At 44.1% G+C, this 21,179-nt stretch overlaps 1 protein-coding gene and 1 pseudogene across 1 annotated transcript in view; one reads left to right on the top strand and one right to left on the bottom strand.

The window, feature by feature from the left end:
- Positions 1-644: 644 nt before the first annotated feature.
- LOC130024470 (60 kDa heat shock protein, mitochondrial-like) lies at positions 645-2,853 on the bottom strand (annotated as a pseudogene).
- A 15,852-nt stretch (positions 2,854-18,705) lies between these two features.
- Positions 18,706-21,179, top strand: part of GUCY1A2 (guanylate cyclase 1 soluble subunit alpha 2) — a 201,928-nt gene continuing 199,454 nt past the window's right edge. Inside the window, exon 1 of the mRNA XM_056115229.1 lies at positions 18,706-19,485. Within this exon, the coding sequence (XP_055971204.1) occupies positions 19,168-19,485 (318 nt within the window). The 5' untranslated portion in view covers positions 18,706-19,167. The remainder of the gene's footprint in view (positions 19,486-21,179) is intronic.

Below are 21,179 nucleotides of genomic sequence, written 5' to 3'. Positions count from 1 at the left end.
CCACATCTATTCAAGTGTAATTGTCTGATTTGGGTTGTTAGATATTCGAATGAATCAATGTTCATGGCCAAGTTTGTGTTGACAAGAACACTGACACCATCGATGCCTCTCTTGTTGCATGTTCTGACTCAGAATAGTTCTCCAGTGTTGAAAATGGCATGATGTGATTGATTTCTTCTCATCTTGGTCAGACCAATGATGTCGTACTTGATCTTTCCCGCTTGTACCATCAGGTCCTCGATGCCAGCATACATGCATTGAAAGTACAGTCATTTTTGCCCTTTTTCATTTTGGCAGCCTAGTTCGGCCTTGAGATTTTATCAGCCTCTTCTTCCTCATCTTTCTTTCTTTCTTTCTTTCTTTCTTTCTTTCTTTCTTTCTTTCTTTCTTTCCTTCCTTCCTTCCTTCCTTCCTTCCTTCTTTCTTTCTTTCTTTCTTTCTTTCTTTCTTTCTTTCTTTCTTTCTTTCTTTCTTTTTGTGGTCACACCCGGCAATGCACAGGGGTTACTCCTGGCTCTGCACTCGGGAATTACCACTGGCAGTGCTCAGGGGACCATATGGGATGCTGCAAATCGAACCTGGGTCTGCCGCATGCAAGGCAAACGCCTTACCCTGTGTACTATCACTCTTCTCCCTTCCTCATCTTTTTTTTTTAACTTTAAACAATTTTTATTACACATAGGTTGTCACATAATTGGATAGTTTTCTACTTTGTACACAATTATTCTTACTCTCCACAGAAAGGCTTCTTCTTAACTTCTCCTCTGGTGATGGCAAGCACTAAAATCCTGAGTTTAACAGAATAGTATTAAAAATGCCTCATGATTTAAGTTGGAAGCAGTACATTGGTACATGGCTCTTGCACTCAGTCATCAGGAATGTACAAATGTCTTTTTATTCAATAATACAAAATAAATTATCTTTAGGCATGGACAATGACAGCAGTAAACCATTATATGTTGTCAACTGAAACCAGTAATTGATGATTATGGCGATTTTCTTAAAACATCAGCCAGCCTTTTCTTCAGTTTTTTCCTTCAACTGACTTCTCTGAAGTTATAGATGAGGAGCACCTGCCTCGAGCTTCCTCTCACAGTTCATTAATAATGGTAAAGAACTATTCTATGAATTAGAACATGCCACCTCCCATACCTCCTCCCATTCCACGCATTCCAGCCATCCCAGGGTCCTTTTCTTCTTTAGGAATTTCAGTAACTACAACTTCTGCTGTAGTTAACAGAGAGGCTACTCCAGCAGCATCCAGTAAAGCAGTTCTTACAACCTTTGTTGGATCAATGATTCCTTTTTCCACCACATTCACAAAATCTCCAACCATAGCATCATAACCAACTTCTGAGGAACTCTAAAATCTTCTCAACAATCAATGATCCTTCAACACCTGCGTTCTTAGCAATGGTCATTGCAGGAATCTTGAGTGTTCTTTTAATAATGTCTATGTCAATTTTCTGATCTTCATTAGCGGGTGTTAATGAGTCCAAGGCTGGAATGCACTGAAGCAGAGCACAACCCCCTCCCAGAACAATGCCTTTTTCAACAGCAGCTCATGTAGCATCCAGGGCATCTGTCACTCTGTCTTTCTTTTCGTTCACTTCAACATCACTTGTGCCACCAACTTTTAGCACAGCCACACCATCTGAAAGTTTTGCCAAGCATTCATTCAGTTTTTCCTTTTCATATTCACTGGTTGTGATATCCAACTGCTCAATAATTTCTTGAATACGTTTTTCAATTTGACCCTGTCACCTTTTCCTTTCAATAGCATGGCATCATCTTTGGTTACAATGGCCTCTCCAACTTTTCCTAAGTCATGTGGCTGAACATCCTCAAGATTCAGAGTTAATCCTTCTTCTCCAAATACAGTACCACTAGTAGCAATAGCCATGTCTTTAAGCTGGTTCTTCCTATTGTCACCAAAACCTGGAGCTTTGACCGCTACAACTTGAAGCCCTCTTTAGCCTATTTAAAACAAGTGTACTCAAAACTTCCCCATCAACATCTTCAGCAATTATGACCAGGTGTTTCCAGTGAGCTTTGGCAATTTCAAGAGCAGGTACAATGGACTGAACACTAAAAATTTTCTTTTCACTCAGCAGAACGTAGGCATCTTGGAATTCACATTTCTGACCTTTTGAAGTATTTTAATAAAATACGGAGAAATATAACCTCGATCAAACCTCATCCATTCAATAATTTCTAATTCATCCTTCAGCGTTTTTCCATCCTTTACTGTGATGACACCCTTCCTTCCAACCTTCTTCATTGCATCAGAAATGATGGTGCCAATTTCTTTGTCTCCATTAGCAGAAATAGTAGCAACCTGAGCAATTTCTTCAGGAGTTGTCACTGGTTTAGACTGCTTTTTAAGTTCAGCAATTACTGCGTCTACAGGTAGCATCACACCTCTTATGATTTCTGCTGGATTAGCACCTTTGCTAATCTTTTTGAAACCCTCCTTGGCAATTGATCGTGCCAATACAGTAGCAGTAGTGGTATCATCCCCAGTCTCTTCATTTGTGTTATTGGCAACATCTTGAACAAATTTGGCGCCAATATTTTTATATTTATCTTTTAAGTCAATGGGCGTAGCAATAGTCACACCATCTTTGGTTACTTTAGGACTTCTCCAACTCTGTTCAATAGTCACTGTTCTTCCCTTTGGCCCCATAGTAATGGCTACAGCATCGGCTAAAAGATATACACCTTGAAGCATTAAGGCCCGGGCATCTGCACCAAATTTGACATCTTTGGCATAAGCCCGAGTGAGATGAGGTGCCAGTGCCCTACCCTGGACACTGGTCTGATCTGGCGAAGGACTGCTGGTAATTGAAGCATTTCTGTGGGGCAGCGGCGAGGCAGGCCATCAACGGCGAGAGAGGGGTTCCTCATCTTTCTTAACACTGCCATATTGGTGGCTCTTTCAGGGTCAGGGGAATGAGACCCATTGTATTTACTGCTTTGGGCATATTGAATACACCACGGATAGCTTGCCAGGCTCTGCCGTATGGGCGGGACATTCTCGGTAGCTTGCCAGGCTCTCCGAGAGGAATAGAGGCTTTTAGGGTGGCCTCTAATAGCCCTTGCAGGTGTTCCCATAGTTTAAACCATATTTGAACCCTATCAAATATAGTGCGGTAATCTTGGAAGATGTATATCAAGTGTCTTAGGATGTGTTCGTGGCTGCTTAGGAAAGCATCCTGAAGTGTGGTGGCGACTGGGTAGTGGAGGTAGGGGAGGACCTGAAATACAGATAATTTTCCTATCTGATAATTTTCCTATCTTATCACCTAGAGGTGGTCTCTCCTTCATTCAGCATCTGCAAATCTAACTGCTTGCCAGACATTTTCATCTGGATCAACTTCAGATTAAGTGGTAAGAAGTAGATCCTTTTAATAGGCCAATTTAAAAAATTTCTTTGCTCTCCAAGTGAAAACATGGAGTCATTTTAAAATCTCACCCCTTTCTCCATTCCCATATTAAAGTAAACTCGGATCCTCTAGATTTCTATAATCTAGATTTGTTTAATCTAGATTATAGAAATCTAGAACAGATTTGTTTAACCTGTTCTCTCTAATTAATCCTTATTTTAGGTGTCCATTTTCTATCTCAAAATAGGATGATGATGTCTAATTTTTATAAACATAATTAATTAATAGGATCATCTGCACGATTATATCAGGAGAGAGTGGGATTTTCTTGGTAACTTTTTTCTTTGTTTTGGGGACACACCCAGAGGTGTGGTACTCAGGGTTTACTTCTAGCTATGTTCAGGGATCACTTCTGGCGGGCTTTGGGCATCATATGGGGTTCTGGTGGCTGAACCCGGGTCAGCCACATGCAAGGCAAATACCCTACCCGCTGTACTATTGCTCCAGCCCCTTGGTAACTGTTATGACTCAGTCTTTTCTTCACAGACTTACATGTGCACGTGGGAATCCTGGGGTCATACTGCTGGGTGCTCTGCTATGTGGACACTTCTGACCTCACTCGCCAACTTTCTGTGCCTTGGCTCTGGCAGACCAACTTACTAGCCTCCCTTTCTCATAATAACTTTGTTTTCCAAGTTCAGTTTGTTCCTTAAGATTTAGCTTAGGTCAGGAGTGTAGTTCAGAGGCTGAGCTCAGACCTCTCATGTGTGAGGCCATGGACTTCATCCCAGGCACTGTCAAAAAAACAAAATCAAAATGAGACACAAAAAGATAGTTCTAAATATGGTGAGTGTGATTCCCAGTATCTCATGGCCCTTCTTGAGCAATCTTGGGAGTAGCCATGGTCCTTAACTCTGCTAAGCCCGGTCCCCATGAAAAAAATAAAGCGATAGCACAGCGGGTAGGGCGTTCGCCTTACACGCGGCCAACATGGCCGACCGGAGTTCGATTCCTCCGCCCCTCTGGAGAGCCCGGCAAGCTACCAAGAGTATTCGATATGCCAGACACAGTAACAACAAAGTCTCCAATGGAGACGTTACTGGGCCCACTCGAAAAAAATAAAACAAACCAAAATCCCAAAGACCCCAAATTTCAGCTCCGACACCTTCACATTCATGACGGCATTTAAACTTCTGTCTTTACAAATTTGGTTTAGGTGTTTTTCTGTACTCTGTGTATCACTATTCTCAAACTCAGCGCTAAAATGTATATATATTAGTTTATGTCTTTTCTTTTCCCAAAGTTTATTTTTACTTATTTTTAACTCTATGTGAGTCCTAAAAGAGAAAGACTATGTTTTATCTTCCTTTCTCTTCACAATACCTAATCTAGTTCCTGGAACAAAATATATTTCAATAAATGCATTTTTGAATGAAGAAATATATTAATATTTACATGTTGGGATTTTTATTATTTTCAGAGAAACATCTTTTGTGTTTTTTGCATAAAGACATTATCTCTAAGTCTTTAGACAATACTTGCAGTGCAGGCAAATTACCACGCTGAAGAAAAGGAAATCAGTTTCTTCCTTGCTGTGGATTTCTGCTTTAAAAAGGAATCGCTTTACACAAAATAATATAAATAAAATGAAACATGAAATTAATGTTTATTATAAAGAATAATGCTTTCATTTCTCCTTAAGAAAACACTTTTTAATTTTTCTCTTTTTGGTGCAAATAATCAAATTTAAATGAAAGAAAATCTAAAGAACCTTTATTCATACAATTAAATTCCTCATAATTAGCTACTGGTAGAAGTAAAATCTTTTCCTGTTTGTATGTGTAGCCACTCAAGCATGAAAGTACCAATAAATAGTCAATTTACACAATAGGAATATTTCTATTTTATGTCTCAGCAACTGGGTGCCAGTAACCCAAGGAAATGTTATTTTCTTTGTGCAAAGAATGGATAGCTTTGTTTTAGAACAGTGGGGTCTTTGCACAATCTAACATCCATTTATTGCTGACTGCTATGCTCTAAAGCATTTGTGTGGCATCTAGTTCTGCCAGTGCTAATGTTTGCTTAATTCCCAAGGGCTTAATGATATTACATTCTCTATTATAAATTGGCACTGTTTATTTAGTGATTAATATTGACTTTTAAATCTGATTGGAATGCACAAAAATTATGTCATTTGTACAATAAGACATTGTTTTTCTCCCAATGGAAAACTACCAACCAAAAGCAAATAGCAAAAAAGCAAAGGAGTTCATTTTTAAAATAGGACACAAAACTGAGTAGGGAACAACTGAGGAAGAAGTTCTGCTGAAATAATTGGAAATCAAGAACACCGAGAGTCTGTGACCTCATCAGCCTGGAGACAATTAATTTTATTATGATTCATTACATAACCTGCTGAAAATACAAGCACCTTGTAAACTAAGAGAAATATCAGAGCAATGAGGACTCTGGCTGGAGAGCAGATTGAGTAGTTCCCTTTGGTGGCTTTAATCCTATTTCTGTTCTTCAAAATACTTTACTTATCTTGTTTTAAAAAAGATTTGGAAGTAATTAATTGTGATATTTTGATGGGGCATTTGTATTCATCTTCTAATCAAATTACTTGAATATATCTTGAGGAGCTTTTATGGTTGCAAATGGTAACTGCTGCCTATGAAGATGGACAAGTATTATGGGAAATTTGGGGAATGGCTAGTTTTCAAAACCATTTTTCATTTGTGTTTTCATACTCGAGCAGCAAGTGCTCTCACTTATTTCCTGGACAGATGCCCCAAACATTCACCGATTGATTAAGCCATGTCATCTTATTTCCTGAAATGCTATCCTCCCTCCTTTCTTCCTCCCTCACTCCCTCCCTTAAAAACTTTTTTGGGGGACACCATATCTGGTGATGTTCAGGGATTACTCCTGGCTATGTGCTAGGGGACCACTCATAGCAAGCTCAGGTGACCATAGGGGATGCTGGGGATTAAACCCAGATCTACTGTGTGCAAGGCAAGTGTCCTACCTGCTGTATCTTTTAAATTTTTAAAGGAGCTTCCTCGGCAGTGCTCAGGGATCCCTAACATGCCTGGTGATACCATTTCTCACTATTCTTCAATATGCTTTCTCTCATCCAGTTTGTAATGCATGTTTAGTATTTTGAAACCCAGTATATTTTGTCCCTTCTTCATGTCAAATTTATTAATTTCTACCTACTCATTCTTCACAGTCAAATTCAGGCTTCATTCCCTTCATAAGGTAAATATAGTGTTAATCTTTCTTGTTCTATTAAAATATTGTAATTCTTAGTTTCCATAGGACAGTTAGTCTGATTCTACTTTATATGTCTATTTAAATTTTTTCTGTTATTTAACTTTTTCCAAGCCTTATTAGGGCGATTTTCCAAAGGCTGGGACCATATCTGGTTGTTGTGGTGTCTCATCTGATTGTTTCATACTAAACTTCCAGTTACTCAGATGCCCATGAGGTAAATGGATATGGATAAACTAACTTAGCTATGAACGTTTGTGGAACTGCAGTAAGACACACGTGTTTTTTATTCTTCTTTCCAAGAAAACTACTCCAATATGATGATCTACAAATAATGATCTAGATATTTTCCCATCCCATAGGGGCGGTGCTCATCATGGCAGACTCTACAGTAGAACTATAAGGTGAGATTCTGCAGTGCTCAGAGCTCTACCAGTGGTGACTCTTGCCACTGGGTAACAAGCTGGTCCCTCAAGTTTTTCAAGTCTGTTTCTCTACCAATACAGTGGAACAAATTCCTTTTTCCCCTACTTGAGAACCACGAGCCCCCCCCCCCCCCGGCTTTTTTTCTGTTTCTTAAGGACAGTTTCCATTTTAAATGAAAAAAAAAATAGAAAAAAAAAAGAAGGGCCTGTCTTGGGAAGATAGCCCAATGGTCAGGGCTGAGCCCCGAGTTTAAACCCTGAAATGCTCACTGTTGGCGTTTCTCTTTCTCTGGGCACTCCCACCCCAGGAATCAACCCCTGGGCTCCCTGAGCACTGCTGGGGAACACCCCTGGGGAAAAAAACCTTTAAAATATTTATAAATCTTCAAAAATATTTTCTGAGTTATTTTATGTTAAACTCTCAGCACATATAGCCCTTGATAAAAATGTAATATGTTTCAAAAATAATAAAAACATATGTATGGCTTTCTAAATTATTATATTATATATTCAAAGCTTTTAAATGATAGATCACTAAAAAGTTGAAACATTTTTAAAGTGAGTAGACATTGAAATGCATAATTTTTATTATACATTCTTAAATTTATAGCCCACTCCGGGTAGGGTGTTTGCCTTGCATATGGCCTGGTTTTGATTCCTCTGCCTTCTCAAAGAGCCCAGCAAGCTACCGAGAGTATCCTGCCTGCACGGTAAAGTCTGGCAAGCTCCCCGTGACATATTCGATATGCCAAAAACAGTAACAACAAGTCTCACAATGGAGACATTACTGGTGCCTGCTTGAGCAAATCGAAGAACAATGGGAGGACAGTTCTACAGTGCTACTCTTCAGTGTCTGCAGTCATAATAAGAAGTGAGCTTTTCTGAAGCTTTGGGAAAGCTAAGCTCTGGCAGGTACTGGGATGGAGGAACATACACAGAGGTGCTGAGGGCATTTAAAAATTGAGGAGAGCACATGGAAACTCACCACCTGTTAAAAAGCTGAGTAGTTAGGGTTGGAACTGTGGCTTAAAGGACTGGAGTACCTGCACAGGAGTGTAGACCCCACCTCCCAGCAATGTTTGGTGTGATCCAAGACAAAAGCAAAAGCAAATAGAAAAGATTATTAGCTTTCTCTGCAAGGAAACAGTCACTCATGGGTCTTGGTGCAGAGCATCTGGGTTTGGGAATGACACTGTTAAATGCTGCTCATTCAGAATAAAGGATTCCTCTTTGGTGGGCCTAGGGAGAATCCAGTGTGAAGGTGGAAATAAACATTTTTGTCTATTTTTGTCTTAGTACACGAGGGTGCTAATGTGCCTACCTGTTTTTGTATAAAACTTGTTTTGCTCACACAGGGAGACTGTTAGAAATGAGTAAACACATATCTAAGTTTCACGTCTTTTGGTAGAGAAATGTATTGAAATTACTTAAACTTGGATTTTTTATGTTTGAAATAATTTATTTTTTAGCTCACTCATATATTTTTACACATATATCTTTAAATGTTTTCAAAAGGAGAGGATGGCATGAGTACAAATTATGATTTGTTTCTTAATTTCTCAAACAAAAAATCTTCCCGACTAATTCTTTTAAGTGTTCTAAGTACATTGCCATCTAATCATCATTAGTAACATTTTGCAATGTTTCTTTTATATCAAGTGACAGCAATACAACATTTCCTTCTTAATGTAATACATCCAAGATTTCTAATGTTTATATTAAATAGGATTAAAATATATTAATTCAAAATAATGATTAAAGTACATTGCATATTCACAACAAATTGGACATATTTAAGTAAATGTCTATTAACATTAACAAGGTTATATCAAGACACTGTTATTGATAATTCATACTTATTATTGTTATCTGTCAAGCTTAATAGGTTGCAGACAGGAAGATATGATTCCTTTCTATAATATAATAAAACAGACAGAAGAATTAGGTTATGAAAAGACAGGGAGATGGTGCACATCTAACCAAATGCAATTGAGTTAACATTTTTCCTTTTTTATCTGTTTAATTCTGTGGACCATGTTCACAGAAGCTTTGTATAAGGAGAAGATTCTAGGTAGTTGAAGAAGGGATTTGCAGAAAAATTACATTCTGTATAATTATAGAGATGGAAGGGACATTATAAGGAGGAAAAAAATCCAAGGTATACTCCAGTGTATGAGGGGAAATTTTTTTAAGTACATACTATGCTGGAAAGAGAACGAGTAACTCTACAAATAGCAAACTGGTAAAGTATTAGGGACTTAAGATACTCTGGATTTTTTATACAATCCTTTATTTTTGGGGTTGGCAATCTGTGTCTCAGAATGCAACTTGCTTTTGGTCATGTGGCTACCTGTTATCAGAGAAGCAACTAGAAAGTAAAGCTTCAGAACAGACCATGCTTTTCCATGACTATGTGTTCCAGGAAATAATTCCAACAGGTTAATTGTATATGAGGTATTCATTTTTAATGCAATAAAATTGTTCATATTATGCTTTTTAATTCAGCGAATTTGTTTTCCTCTGTGTTTGGGGAATATTTGAGGATGATTACAAGAGGCAGGCAGGAAATGGATTTTAGTGGAAATAGCATGGCTAAACTATTCGAGTCAGCACTGGAATTCTGACTCAAATAGTTTTGGGGGGAGATAGATACTTGAAATCTTTGTGCAAGAATTTTCTGTCTGTTGCTATTATGGCATATGAGACTGCAGATAAACCATACATGTGGGTTCAGTAGATTCTAAACAAATGTTAATTTGCTTGTACTTAACTATATTTGGAAAACAAAAGTTTAGAAAATAAGAAAATGGGTGTCAGATGCAGATCAGTACTTTGAGGAAAATAATTAGACTACAGTGGAGTATAGTGAATCATGTACTTGCAGAACTGTACTCTCATTAGACATATAAAGACTGTACCGTGGCTTACAAAAAATGTAGAGAAAGGCACAGTAATTGCTTAACAAGTCTGTGTTTAATATGTGAAAAAGAATCTCAGGATGTGTAGAGAGCTTGAAGGTGGGCATTATAGGAGGCTCGGGTGCTGATGCTGAGTCTGAAGCATTACTTAGGAGGAAGAATAGATTTCTACCATGTAAGGGGGAGAGCACAGAGTCACTTAGAACCACTGAAGGAAGAGCATCCTCTGTCCCAGGTAGCAGACTCCTGAGGACTTACCTTCTTCCTTGCTTTCTGGGATAGGGCAGCATTAAGACAAGGCAGCCGGCCACTCCCCCAGCATCTTCCTGGTATACATACTAGTCTGTCGCTTTCTTTCCCCCACTGACCTTGTTTTTGGCAGCAAGTGTCTTATCTCTTCAAGATGTCTTCATGATGGACTGTAACCACTGGATCGTGGGCTGCATTGTTTACATGTGTTTCCCTATGGTGTATGAGCAAAACAGTTGATTCTTTTCATTTTGATGTTACCCTTAATATTTAATTTTACTCTCCAAGCTAAGCAGAAATATAAGGCAGAGTGTCTTCATTTCTGTTTGCATATAACTTTTAACTGAAAAAAATATACTTTCCCTTCTTTCGCAGAGTATACTCACAGTAATCTTATCTCTGTAAGAATGACCCATACCACAACAACCAGAAACAGTACTCACTAGTGGTTGTGAAGAGAAATATTCACACACTGTTAGTAAAACTGTAAGCTGGTCCAGCCTCTTGGGGGGAAATTAGTATGGAGATTGCTTAAGTTTCTAAAAATAGCCTTGCTGTGTGATCCAGCAATTTCATTCTTATTTTGTACTACTTCTACAAATAATACAGAAACATAACTTGAAATGATACATGCCCTCCTGTGTTTGTTGCAGGAGAATTGATAATAATCAAGATTTGGAGCAACCCACCGTAGCCAGTGGTGAATGCGTAGATAAAGAAGTGAGTAAGTGCATGCCCTATGAAAGTCACCTCAGTTCTAAGCAAAGATTAAATCTTGCCATTTGCAATCACATGTGTGGATTTGGAGGTTTTAATGAATGCTAAGTGAAATATCGGAGAGCCCGGCAAGCTACCGAGAGTATTCGATATGCCAAACACAGTAACAACAAAGCCTCCAATGGAGACGTTACTGGGCCCGCTCGAGCAAATCGACGATCAACGGGAGGGCCTTAAGTGAAGTAAGTTATATAAACCAATATAACCAATATATGTAACTTTGGATATATATATGTATATATATGTATGTATGTGTGTGTATATATATATATATATATATATATATATATATATATATATAACAAAAACAGTCCCACTTGAACCAGATCAAGGGAATAGACAAACCCCAATCCATAAGTCACCCTTGGATTTGGACACAGAATTGAGGTTGCCAGAGCAGGAATCTTGGAGACACATAGATGGGGATAGAAAGAGTGTAATTGGGAGAGTCCCTTCTACTTGTGTTTGATGGGGTCAAAGGAGAATGAGGTTGTTGGCAGAGAAAAAACTGCTAACATGGCAGCAGGTTGAAAGGTGGACGCATGTCTTAGAGAACCATCTTGCATCCATTGTCACAAGAATTTGTTTATATAGCAAAAGGATAGGGGGTTTAGTTATAGACTGGACATGTTGTGTAGACTGGACACTGCTGCGTTTTCTAGTAGTCAGTGAGCTTTGTTGAGATCTACTCTCTAGTGCGTTACTCTGATCTACTCTCCAGTTTATCTGTAAGTCTAAAGGACTTCGGGGGAAAAGTTCTGCCTGTTTGTTGTCTCCCTGTGTAAGCTTTAGAGGAAGAGCAGGAAAAGGGAAAACAACATTTACTGCAATATCCAGAGGACTTTATTAATTCTGATGATACACTGGAGAGTAGATCAACATCAAATTAAGGTGGTGATAAGGCTTTTTAGAAGAGTCTTTCATGATTATTGATAGTTTGGTATCCTTGGGTATTCTCATCAATTTCACACATAGACCAAGTGCATTGGTGCAGTCTCCCTTTCAAACAGGAAGCTTGACTTTAAGAAATGTATTGAAACAAATCTAGGGGGGGGCTGGATTTTTCTGTATGAATTTTTGCATTTTTTTCCCTTAAAATCACACCCCAGGGTCTGGAGAGATAGCACAGCAAGTAGAGCGTTTGCCTTGCACGCGGCTGACCCGGGTTCGATTCCCAGCATTCCATATGGTCCCCTGAGCACCGCCAGGAGTAACTCCTGAGTGCAGAGCCAGGAGTAACCCCTGTGCATCGCCGGGTGTATCCCAAAAAAGCAAAACAAAATCACACCCCAAAAAGATTCCTATTTAGTGGTCTGCTTTTACCTCACGTGTAAAGATTCATCTGACTATTTATAAGTTGCCTTTAAAAAGTGGGGAATGGGTTATACTTTCTTTTAAAAAATTAATGCAATAAGGGAACACAGTACTCGTCATATTGAGAGCCCTTAAATCCTCCTCTTGAGCATAAATATGAAAAACGCTTGGGAATAATTCAGATGATATGCTGCATGGCGGCCACATGGGAGCCTTGTGGACAGCAGGTATGAGCCGGGAGTGGGGGGGCGACTAAAACCTCATGGGAAGGGGGGCGTTTCGCTCCGCCCTTCACGCCCTACCGAGGCCACCAGTTGCCCCCCACGAGCGGCTCTCCAGCACGGCCATGACTCCAGAACACAGAAACCAATTTCTTAACTATCTGACTTTCAGTAGAAATACTTCCAGGGTCAATAGGTAAAATAGCAGAAATCCAAAACCAACATTTAATTCTTGAACCCAGCTGTAGAAAGCAAATCACTTCACAATGCTTTTTCAGCATGTCTGATTTGGGGGGGGGGGTAAACTCTAAATAATAGTGGTGAATCTTTTATTGAAACAATCTAATCAAAGCGGATAGAGTGTTAACTAGAATTCATCTGCCTCACAGGGACGGGGAGGGGTGGGGGGTGGGGTTTTATTGGGGTTCTTCATGGGAAAAAATAAGTATTGGTAAAGGGAAATGTGTTTGATATTTGCATGACTGAGACATAAACCTGAAAGCTTTGTAACCTTTCCCACAGTGATTCAATAAATAAATAAAAAAAAAAAGTGGGGAATGGGTTATACTTTCTTTTAAAAAATTAATGCAATAAGGGAACACAGTACTCGTCATATTGAGAGCCCTTAAATCCTCCTCTTGAGCATAAATATGAAAAACGCTTGGGAATAATTCAGATGATATGCTGCATGGAGATCTAGACCTTATTCATTTATTTATTTACGTCTCTGTTTATTTAGAGTTTAAAAGTCAGTGGGAAAATCATAATAAAAACCAGGATTTTTTTGTACAAAATAGTGTCCACCACTTTATCAGAATTAGATTATGTGAAGTCCCATTGACTCAGATGGCTCATACAAAGCAAAAAATGTCCCTTAGGTTCAGAGTTATTTTGGTCAGTAAACTTCCTTTGTAAACAGGAAGAATTTTTAACTTCGTAACTGTTTGGAACAAATGATACCCATTGCTTACATCCACTCATTGTAACTTAACTTTTCTTTATTATAACAGTGTAATTTACCAACTTGTTCATAATACAGTGTTTTCAGGTCCCAATACCAGTTCCACCAGCAGTGTGACCTTGTCTCCTGTTTCCCACCCACCAGCTCAGCCTACCCCTTTGCATTCACAAATTTACTGCATCTCCTTTGTTACAACAGAAAGGCAAATGGAATTATCAAAAATTATCAAATTATCACTAAGAGTCAATGTGTGATAATTGTTATCACTCCAACCGTGCTATTGAAGTCATTTACGATTGCTGGGCTGGCTGGTGCAAGTTGAGACTTCCACGTTATTATTTAGGCTCACAGAGCTTGGTGGGCTTCTAGGCTTCTTCCCATCAGATTTGTCCTGATCCTACTGGGCCAACTGTACTATGAAATTTGTAGGTGCAGCATGGCCGTGTATATGGTTGCATGGTCCGACGCTATACAGTGGGAAGGATTTGGTGACTTGGCAGTTTGATGAGGTTCAATTGTGGAGCTGGGCTGTTTCTATGTTAGATGTGTCTGATGTCAGGTATGTCAGTGACCTGCTGGGCCTTCAGACAGAAAGGGGAATCTGCCTGCCCTCCTTCCAAGAAGGACACAGCATTGTCAACCGCAACCAGCTGGGCAGCCTCCGGTTCTTTATTGAGTTTAGTTGTGGAGTTGGGCTATTTTTCTCTGCCCAGTCATTTTCACTTTAATACAAGAGTTGGCATGATTTATCTTACCGTTTTAAGCTTAATTTCCTCTGCAATGTTTTAGCAACACAGCAGACTGAGGAAATACATATATATCTGAAGGGAAATGAATGTGTGAATAGTATATGCTTTAATATTTCCAAATTTTATTTATCTTTTGAAAGAACCCCTAATATCTTCTACCTCCCATGAAACCATCTACACTCTTTCTCCGCCTTCCCTTTAAATACTCTGGTTTACAAAGGTGTTCATGATTTGTTCCAGACATTCAGTATTCTAACCCCAGTCCTACCACCACTCTCATCTTCCCTTCACCATTGTCTCCATTTTCCCAATCACCCCTCAAGCCTGTCTCCATATTAGGCCTACAGTAGATTATTTTATATTGCTTGTTATCATTAAATGGTGAACAGAAAAATCAAAAATATTTCCATAGAAGAAACTTTGTGAAAATTATTATATCTCACCATGGGGATATTAAGTCCTTATCTCAGGGTTTACTAGCTGTTGTTGTAAGTTAAGCCTTCTCTGTTGATATGTTTGTTAGTCGAGATTGTTAGTCGAAATTGCATTACATTCCTATCCAATCTGGTGTGCTACTACTGGGCATAAGTGTTTTAGATTTTGAAGATGTCTATTAGGTGCTGCATGCTTCAGAAAATCTAGAATATTTAAGCAGCCAGTCAGGAGGCATGGCAGAAGCTTTGGGATGTGGCAGTGACTGCTCGGGCTTTGTTGGGGTGCTGGTTGGTCCACCCTGCTCCAAGAGTGCCCTAGAGGTCTCAGAGGAAACAGGTGTCTGAGAAATTTTTGTGGCTAGATTATCTCTTTTGAGATTTATTTCTGAGTCTCTGGAACAGGGCTGGGAGATGAGCTTCCACGGCCATGGTGGGATTTAGGTATGGCTGCCTGGGCTTTGGGAAACCTGGGGAGGTTGGGGGAGATCACCCATCCAGCTCTGAGAAGGCCTAGAGTTTTCATCCACAATGACTCAAGTACCTGGAGTTTTTGGTAGATCTCTATGGTACTCAGTCCTGAGGTGGTGGGGTCTGGCTGGGGGCATCGTGTACACTCTTTCATCTACCCCAAAATCTCTTCTCCTTTTGCAATCTAAACTTTGTTGAATATGCATGACTACTGGCTTATTTTTAGTTCTATTTGTTCATTGGTTTTCTTTCTTTACATTGCTCACATAGATAAAACCAACCAATTTTTGTCTTTATCCTTTTGACTTACCCCTTAAGTCTGCACAATCCTTTGCTGCTGATGGCAAAATTTTCTCTTTTAAAAATAGGTTAAAAATAGGTGAAGAGTGTTCTCCTCTATGCGGGCACGTGTGCATGCAATCATGTGCACATGTGCATACACCACATCTTTCTAACTGTCATCTGTTGATGATGTGCACCTTTGTTTCCATTTTGCAACTTTTAAATAATTCTACAAACAAACATTGGGGTGATATAATTTTCAAATGAACAACTTTATATTGGATATACCTAAAAATGGGACGGCTGAATCTTAATTTTGATGAATCATCATGAGATACATTTACAGACTTACAGGCTTTCATGATTGCGTTTCAGTCAAACAATATTCAAGTACCCATCCCTCCACCAGTGCCCAGCTGTTCTGGGAAAATCCACCACCACTGTTCCCAGTGTCCCTCCCCCCACCCCCACCCCTTCCCACCTCCTGATTCTGGTGCAGGCACAATCCCTCTTACGCTCTCTGTCCTTTGGGGTGTTATGGTTTGCACTACAGGTAACAAGCAGCCATCATGTTTGCTCCATAATCTACTTTCAGCATGCATCTACTATCCTGAGCAATCTCTCTAACCATCACTTATTTAGTGTTCCTCTCTCCGTCCCAGCTACACCCCCTCCCCCACGCGCATGAGATGGGCTATCAAGCCATGCGGCAGTCCTCCTAACCCTTATTTCAACTGTACTTAGGTGTTAGTCTTCTATTGTGTTACTTTGTACTCTACAAATGAGTGCCTCTCCCTGATGATTATTGATGAAGAGCATTTTTTTTCATGTGTCTTTTGGCCATTCGGATTCCTTCTTTGAGAAAGTTTCTGTTCATTTCATTGCCCCGTTTTCTGATGGGATTGGATGTTCTCTTCTTGCAGATTTCAACCAGTGCCTTGTATACCGTTGATATTAACCCCTTATCAGAGAGGTATTGGGTGAATATCCTTTTCTATTCTGTAGACTGTCTTTGTATTCTGGTCACTGTTTCTTTTGAGGAACAGAAACTTCTTAGTTTAAGATAGGGACTGCTGAATCTTATGGTGGTTCTGATTTGAGCTTTGAGGAAGCTCCTTGCTGTTTCCCAGAGTGGCTGCAGGAATGGGTCTTCCCAGCAGTGGTACAAGAGCATTGTTTTATCCACGGCCTTTCGAGGACATTGTTTTTTATGTAATTTGCCCTACAGATGTGAAATGTTGTCTTGTGGTTTGGGTTTGACAAACCTTTTCTTATGTTTCTGTTGATCATCTTTATATCCCTTCTGGATAACTTTCTATTCAGATCACTCTTCACTTAAATGACTTGTTCTAGTTCTTTTTAAACCTTGCATGTGAAATTTTTCTCAGATGTCTGATACGTATTTCATCCACTCAGTATGTTGTCATTTTGTTACGCTAACATTTTTTTAAGCCGTACCCAAATCCTCAGATTTTGTTGTTTTGGGTGTTCAGGGATCACTCCTTTTCCTGTCCTCAGGGATCACTCCTGGCAGAACTTGGGGGGCTGTACAGGGTGCCAGGGATTAAACCCTGCTCAGCCCTGTGTAAGGTTTGTGTCCCACCTGATGTCCTATCACTCGGGCCTGAGAGGCTCTCAGCTTGAGAAGGTTTCAGCTGACTATCTTTGTTTGCTTTCCCCTGGTCTTTGAGGTGGACTCTGGTGCCATCGCTCACTCTCCCAACACAAGCCTCTCACCTTTAATCTTCTAGGGCTGTTTTCAGATCTTTGATCCACTAGATCTGTTTTCGTGCATCTTATTGGAGTCGTTCATTCACATCCTTTTACATATGGGCGTCTGGTTTTCCAAAAACTGAACACTATTTGTTGAAGAGATATTTCTCTGCTATTTGTTCAAGACTCTTCTGCCATGGTGTGGTGGAGTAATATGTGTTTTACTGACATTGGCTTATCTCAGTACCAGAGAGTGGGAGTGACAGTGTACACATTTCATATTTTAATACCTGTTTAGGATCAGAGAAGAAGACATGTCTCTGAAATGATAAGAGTGGATTTCCATAAGATCTAGAAGGAAACCTCAAATGGCATTTATATTTATTTGGGTGCTCACAAAATATTAAGAAATACTTTTTGGATTTAAGCAAATTGGGGTACAAGTGCAGGAAAGATTTGTCTAGATTGCTTTTTAAAAATAAGCACAAGCCCATTTGTCTTCCTTAGAAGTGCCTTTCAATCCCCCGCCTCCCCTAAAACCCCCCAAGACAAAAACCAAACACCCAATAAAAAAGCAACTAAAACGCTTGAATTTTATTTTGAGGGGTTCTGGGTTAGATGGGGGAAGGTGTTTATTTATTTTGCTGCCAGGGGCCGGGCGGGATAGCTTGGGACTCCCCCTTTCGGAGGGGGCACTCTCTTTTACCCCTTCGTCCAACCCCTTACCTTAGTGGCGCAACCCATCCGAGCTACTGCCAGCCCAGTGGCGCGGGGTAGGTGCCGGCCGTCCCGGGCAATCTGGATGCACCGGCCCCAGTGTGAGCGGGCAGCAGGAACGTGCGTGCTCTGTGGCTTGGGCTGGGAAAGACGCTCACCTGACTCGCCCTAGCTCAGGGCGCGGCGTTTCAGCCAAGCGCGAGCAGAACCGCGTACGGGGCGCTCGGACAGGGCGGGGGAGGGACGCGGGCGCACCCGGTGTGCTCCCAGCCCGGTGCTCGGCCTGGGGTCTGCAGGAACGGGTGCCCCGAGCGCGCGGCCAGCGCGGCCAGCGCAGCTGCAGGTGGCCCAGGAGCTGTCCAGCACGAGGGCGGCCAGGCCGGTGCTCGCTTGAGCCCGGGAGCCGTCGCCGCCCTCCGCCCCGTTGTCGGTGACTCCTCCACCCCGGGCCGCCCGGCCTCCCCTTCTCGGCGTCTCCCGGGGGTGGTGGGAGGTCCCGCCGGGCCTGGCCCTTTGCCGCGAACTTGCCCGGTGAACTCGGAGAAAGGAGGGGAGAGAACAGAGACACCCCAGCCCCGCCTCCCCGGGACCCCCGCCGCCTGCCGCTGCCCGCGCCCCTCGGGGCCGCGCCCTCGGGAAGGCTGCGCGCCTGACGGGAGGGGGCGGGAGCCGGGAGGGCGCGCAGAGGACGACGCCCGGGTGTCCCCGCCGCTCCCGAAACGTGGTGCCCGGCGGGGCTACACTCGCGCTGAGTGTGCGGGGCCACGTGACGCCGGCGGAGGGCGCGCGTGGGGCGGGGGGGGGCGGGCGGCGGGCGAGGCGCGGGAGCCGCGCGGGCTGCAGAAGCCTCGGCGCGGCGGCGGCGGCGGCGGCGGCGGCGGCTCCCGGGCTGTGGTGCTCCCGGGCTCCCCGACTCCCGGATTGCGGTGCTCCCGGGCTCCCCGGCTGCGGTGCTCTCCGACTCCCGCGCTCCCCCACTCGGAGCCTCTCGGCGGGCGGCAGCCCGAGCAGCAGCAGCCGCCGCCGCCGCCGCCGCAGCAGTAGCAGAGGCGGCGGCCGCCCCAGCCCAGCCCCGCGCCGCCGCGGAGCGCGGGCCCCGGAGCCGCCGCGGCGCCTCAAGTTCCCGCCATGAGCGCCCGGCGCCCCCACGGCTCACTGCCGGCCCGGCGCCCCCGCCGCGCCCCGAGGCCCCGCCGCGCCTAACGCCGCCGCCGCCGCCGCCGCCGCCGCTCCAGCCGCCCCGGCCCCGCCGCGCCGCCCCGGCCGCCGTCGCCCGCAGCATGTCTCGGAGGAAGATCTCGTCCGAGTCCTTCAGCTCCCTGGGCTCCGACTACCTGGAGACCAGCCCCGAGGACGAGGGCGAGTGCCCCCTGGCCAGGCTCTACTGGAACGGCAGCCGCAGCCCGCCCGGAGCGCCCGAGCCGCGCGCGCCCGCCGCCCCGGCCCCGGCCCCGGCCCCGGCCGCGGCCCCGGTCCCGGCCGCGTCCGCCGCCGCCGCCGCCGCCGCCGCCACCGCCGGGGCCCGGAGGGTTCAGCGCCGCCGGCGGGTCAACCTGGACTCCCTGGGCGAGAGCATCAGCCGCCTGACGGCACCCTCGGTGAGCTGCGGGGCGCGGGGGGCGCGGGCGGGGAAGTGGCCCCGGCCGCTGGGGGGCGGCCTGGCGGGGCCCCTGCCCGGGTTCCTCGAGCCCTGCATCCCGAGACCCTCAGCTGCGCCCCCGCGGAAAGGGGTTTCGGTGTCCCAAGCCCTCGCGCCCGGGACCGCCGCCTCCAGCCTGGGGGCCCCGTGGCCCCGGAGCGCCTCCACGCCCACCTGTTTTCTTTGCCCCAAACTTTCCCGGACGCTGGGACCCGCGCATCCCACTTCCACGTCTCTCCTGTCGCGCTCCGCTCCGGGACCCGCCACCCCCACTCCGGGCTGCCAGCGAGCCCCGCGCATCCTAGGAACGCCACCGTGGCGCCCCCGCCGCTCCCGGCCTGGGGCTTCGGGGTTCCCTCAGCCGCAGGCATCGCCCGCCTCCCCCCGCGGAGTTCTTGTTGCCAGCCTCCAGGAATGGGAATTCATTGGCTCCTGCTCTCTGAGTCCGTCTGTGTCCGGGTTCTGGAACTTCAAGGTGTTTTTGGCACCCGCGCTTCATTCTTCACTTTTCCCCCGAATTCGGGGATCCGTGATCTTCTCTGGGGAGCTTCAGAGGCTGTGGGGGTGGGTAGCACTGCCCAGCTGCTTCCCTCGCGGGCCGCTCATCTTCCCGGCTCAGCCATCCCAGGGGTGCTTCTCAGCGCCCCAGCACCTAGGCAGCACTGTGCTCCCCAGTACAAATGCGTTTCAGCCACCCCAGGTGGTTCCCGGGTGTGGGAGCTGGAGCGTGACTGCCCTCCAGACCCTGGGAGAGTCCCATTTGCAGGACCCCACTCCACTCTGCCTGCAAGTGGGATCAGAGAGGCCCCTTCATCGTCATTTTCACCCCGACCTCCGGAAAGACTTAAATTGCTGACAAGCCTTGGTAGCCCCCCAACTCCTGAGACCTCTGTGAAGTTCCCAGAATGACGCAGTGTTCGGCTCTTTGCTGCAGACTCTTGCACCCCCAGCTAGGTGGCACCTGCTTGGGAGCCAGCGCTCTTTGGGCTAGGTCTGGCATCTCTCTGGCCCTTTGACAGGTGTGTCCTGTGGTCCTTGCCTTTTACGGTTAAAGAACGTCCTTTTATCTATTAGCAGTCAGGTTCCTTTTCACCTTACTATCTTATATTTACTTTCCACCTCCAGTCTGCCAGTTCCTTCCTTGGTAAGTTAAGGGCAAAGCTCAGGAGAGGTTGGCTACTGTTTCCTGTTGCTCCTGGGAATTTTCCCAGGCCCCATAGCCTTCTGAGCTGTTGGTGTAAATTGCTGATTACACACTTTCATAAGAGCTGGGCAGCCCGTGGCCCACTGGTCAGTGTCAGTGCCAAAGCAACATTGTGTTGGATACATCTTCAGTGCTGCAGCTTCATGCAGAAACCATGATTTGACTGAAGATTAATTTATCTGGGCCTGGGGGAAAGGGGCTTCCCAAGAGGTGCTCAGAAAACCTGTTAATTATTGACCCAGTAGTTAGAGGTTGAGGTGTTGTTCAGGCACTGCAGTGTGGAGATCACCTCTGCACCCTACTGACCTCCAGGATTGCAGAGTGGTGCTGGGGATGGAACCAGGGTCCCCCACCTCCTACTTGACCTCTGTACTATCTCTCTGACCCCAATGATTAATTTCGTGAAGATTGTTTTTATAATTTCAGAGTTTTCTTTTTGCCAGAGAATT

The sequence above is a fragment of the Sorex fumeus genome, unplaced genomic scaffold (genome assembly GCF_029834395.1).
Source record: "Sorex fumeus unplaced genomic scaffold, SorFum_2.1 ptg000028l, whole genome shotgun sequence".
Taxonomy (NCBI): Eukaryota; Metazoa; Chordata; class Mammalia; order Eulipotyphla; family Soricidae; genus Sorex; species Sorex fumeus.
The sequence above is the reverse complement of the archived record's forward strand: the minus strand, read 5'-3'. Positions and strand labels throughout refer to the sequence as shown.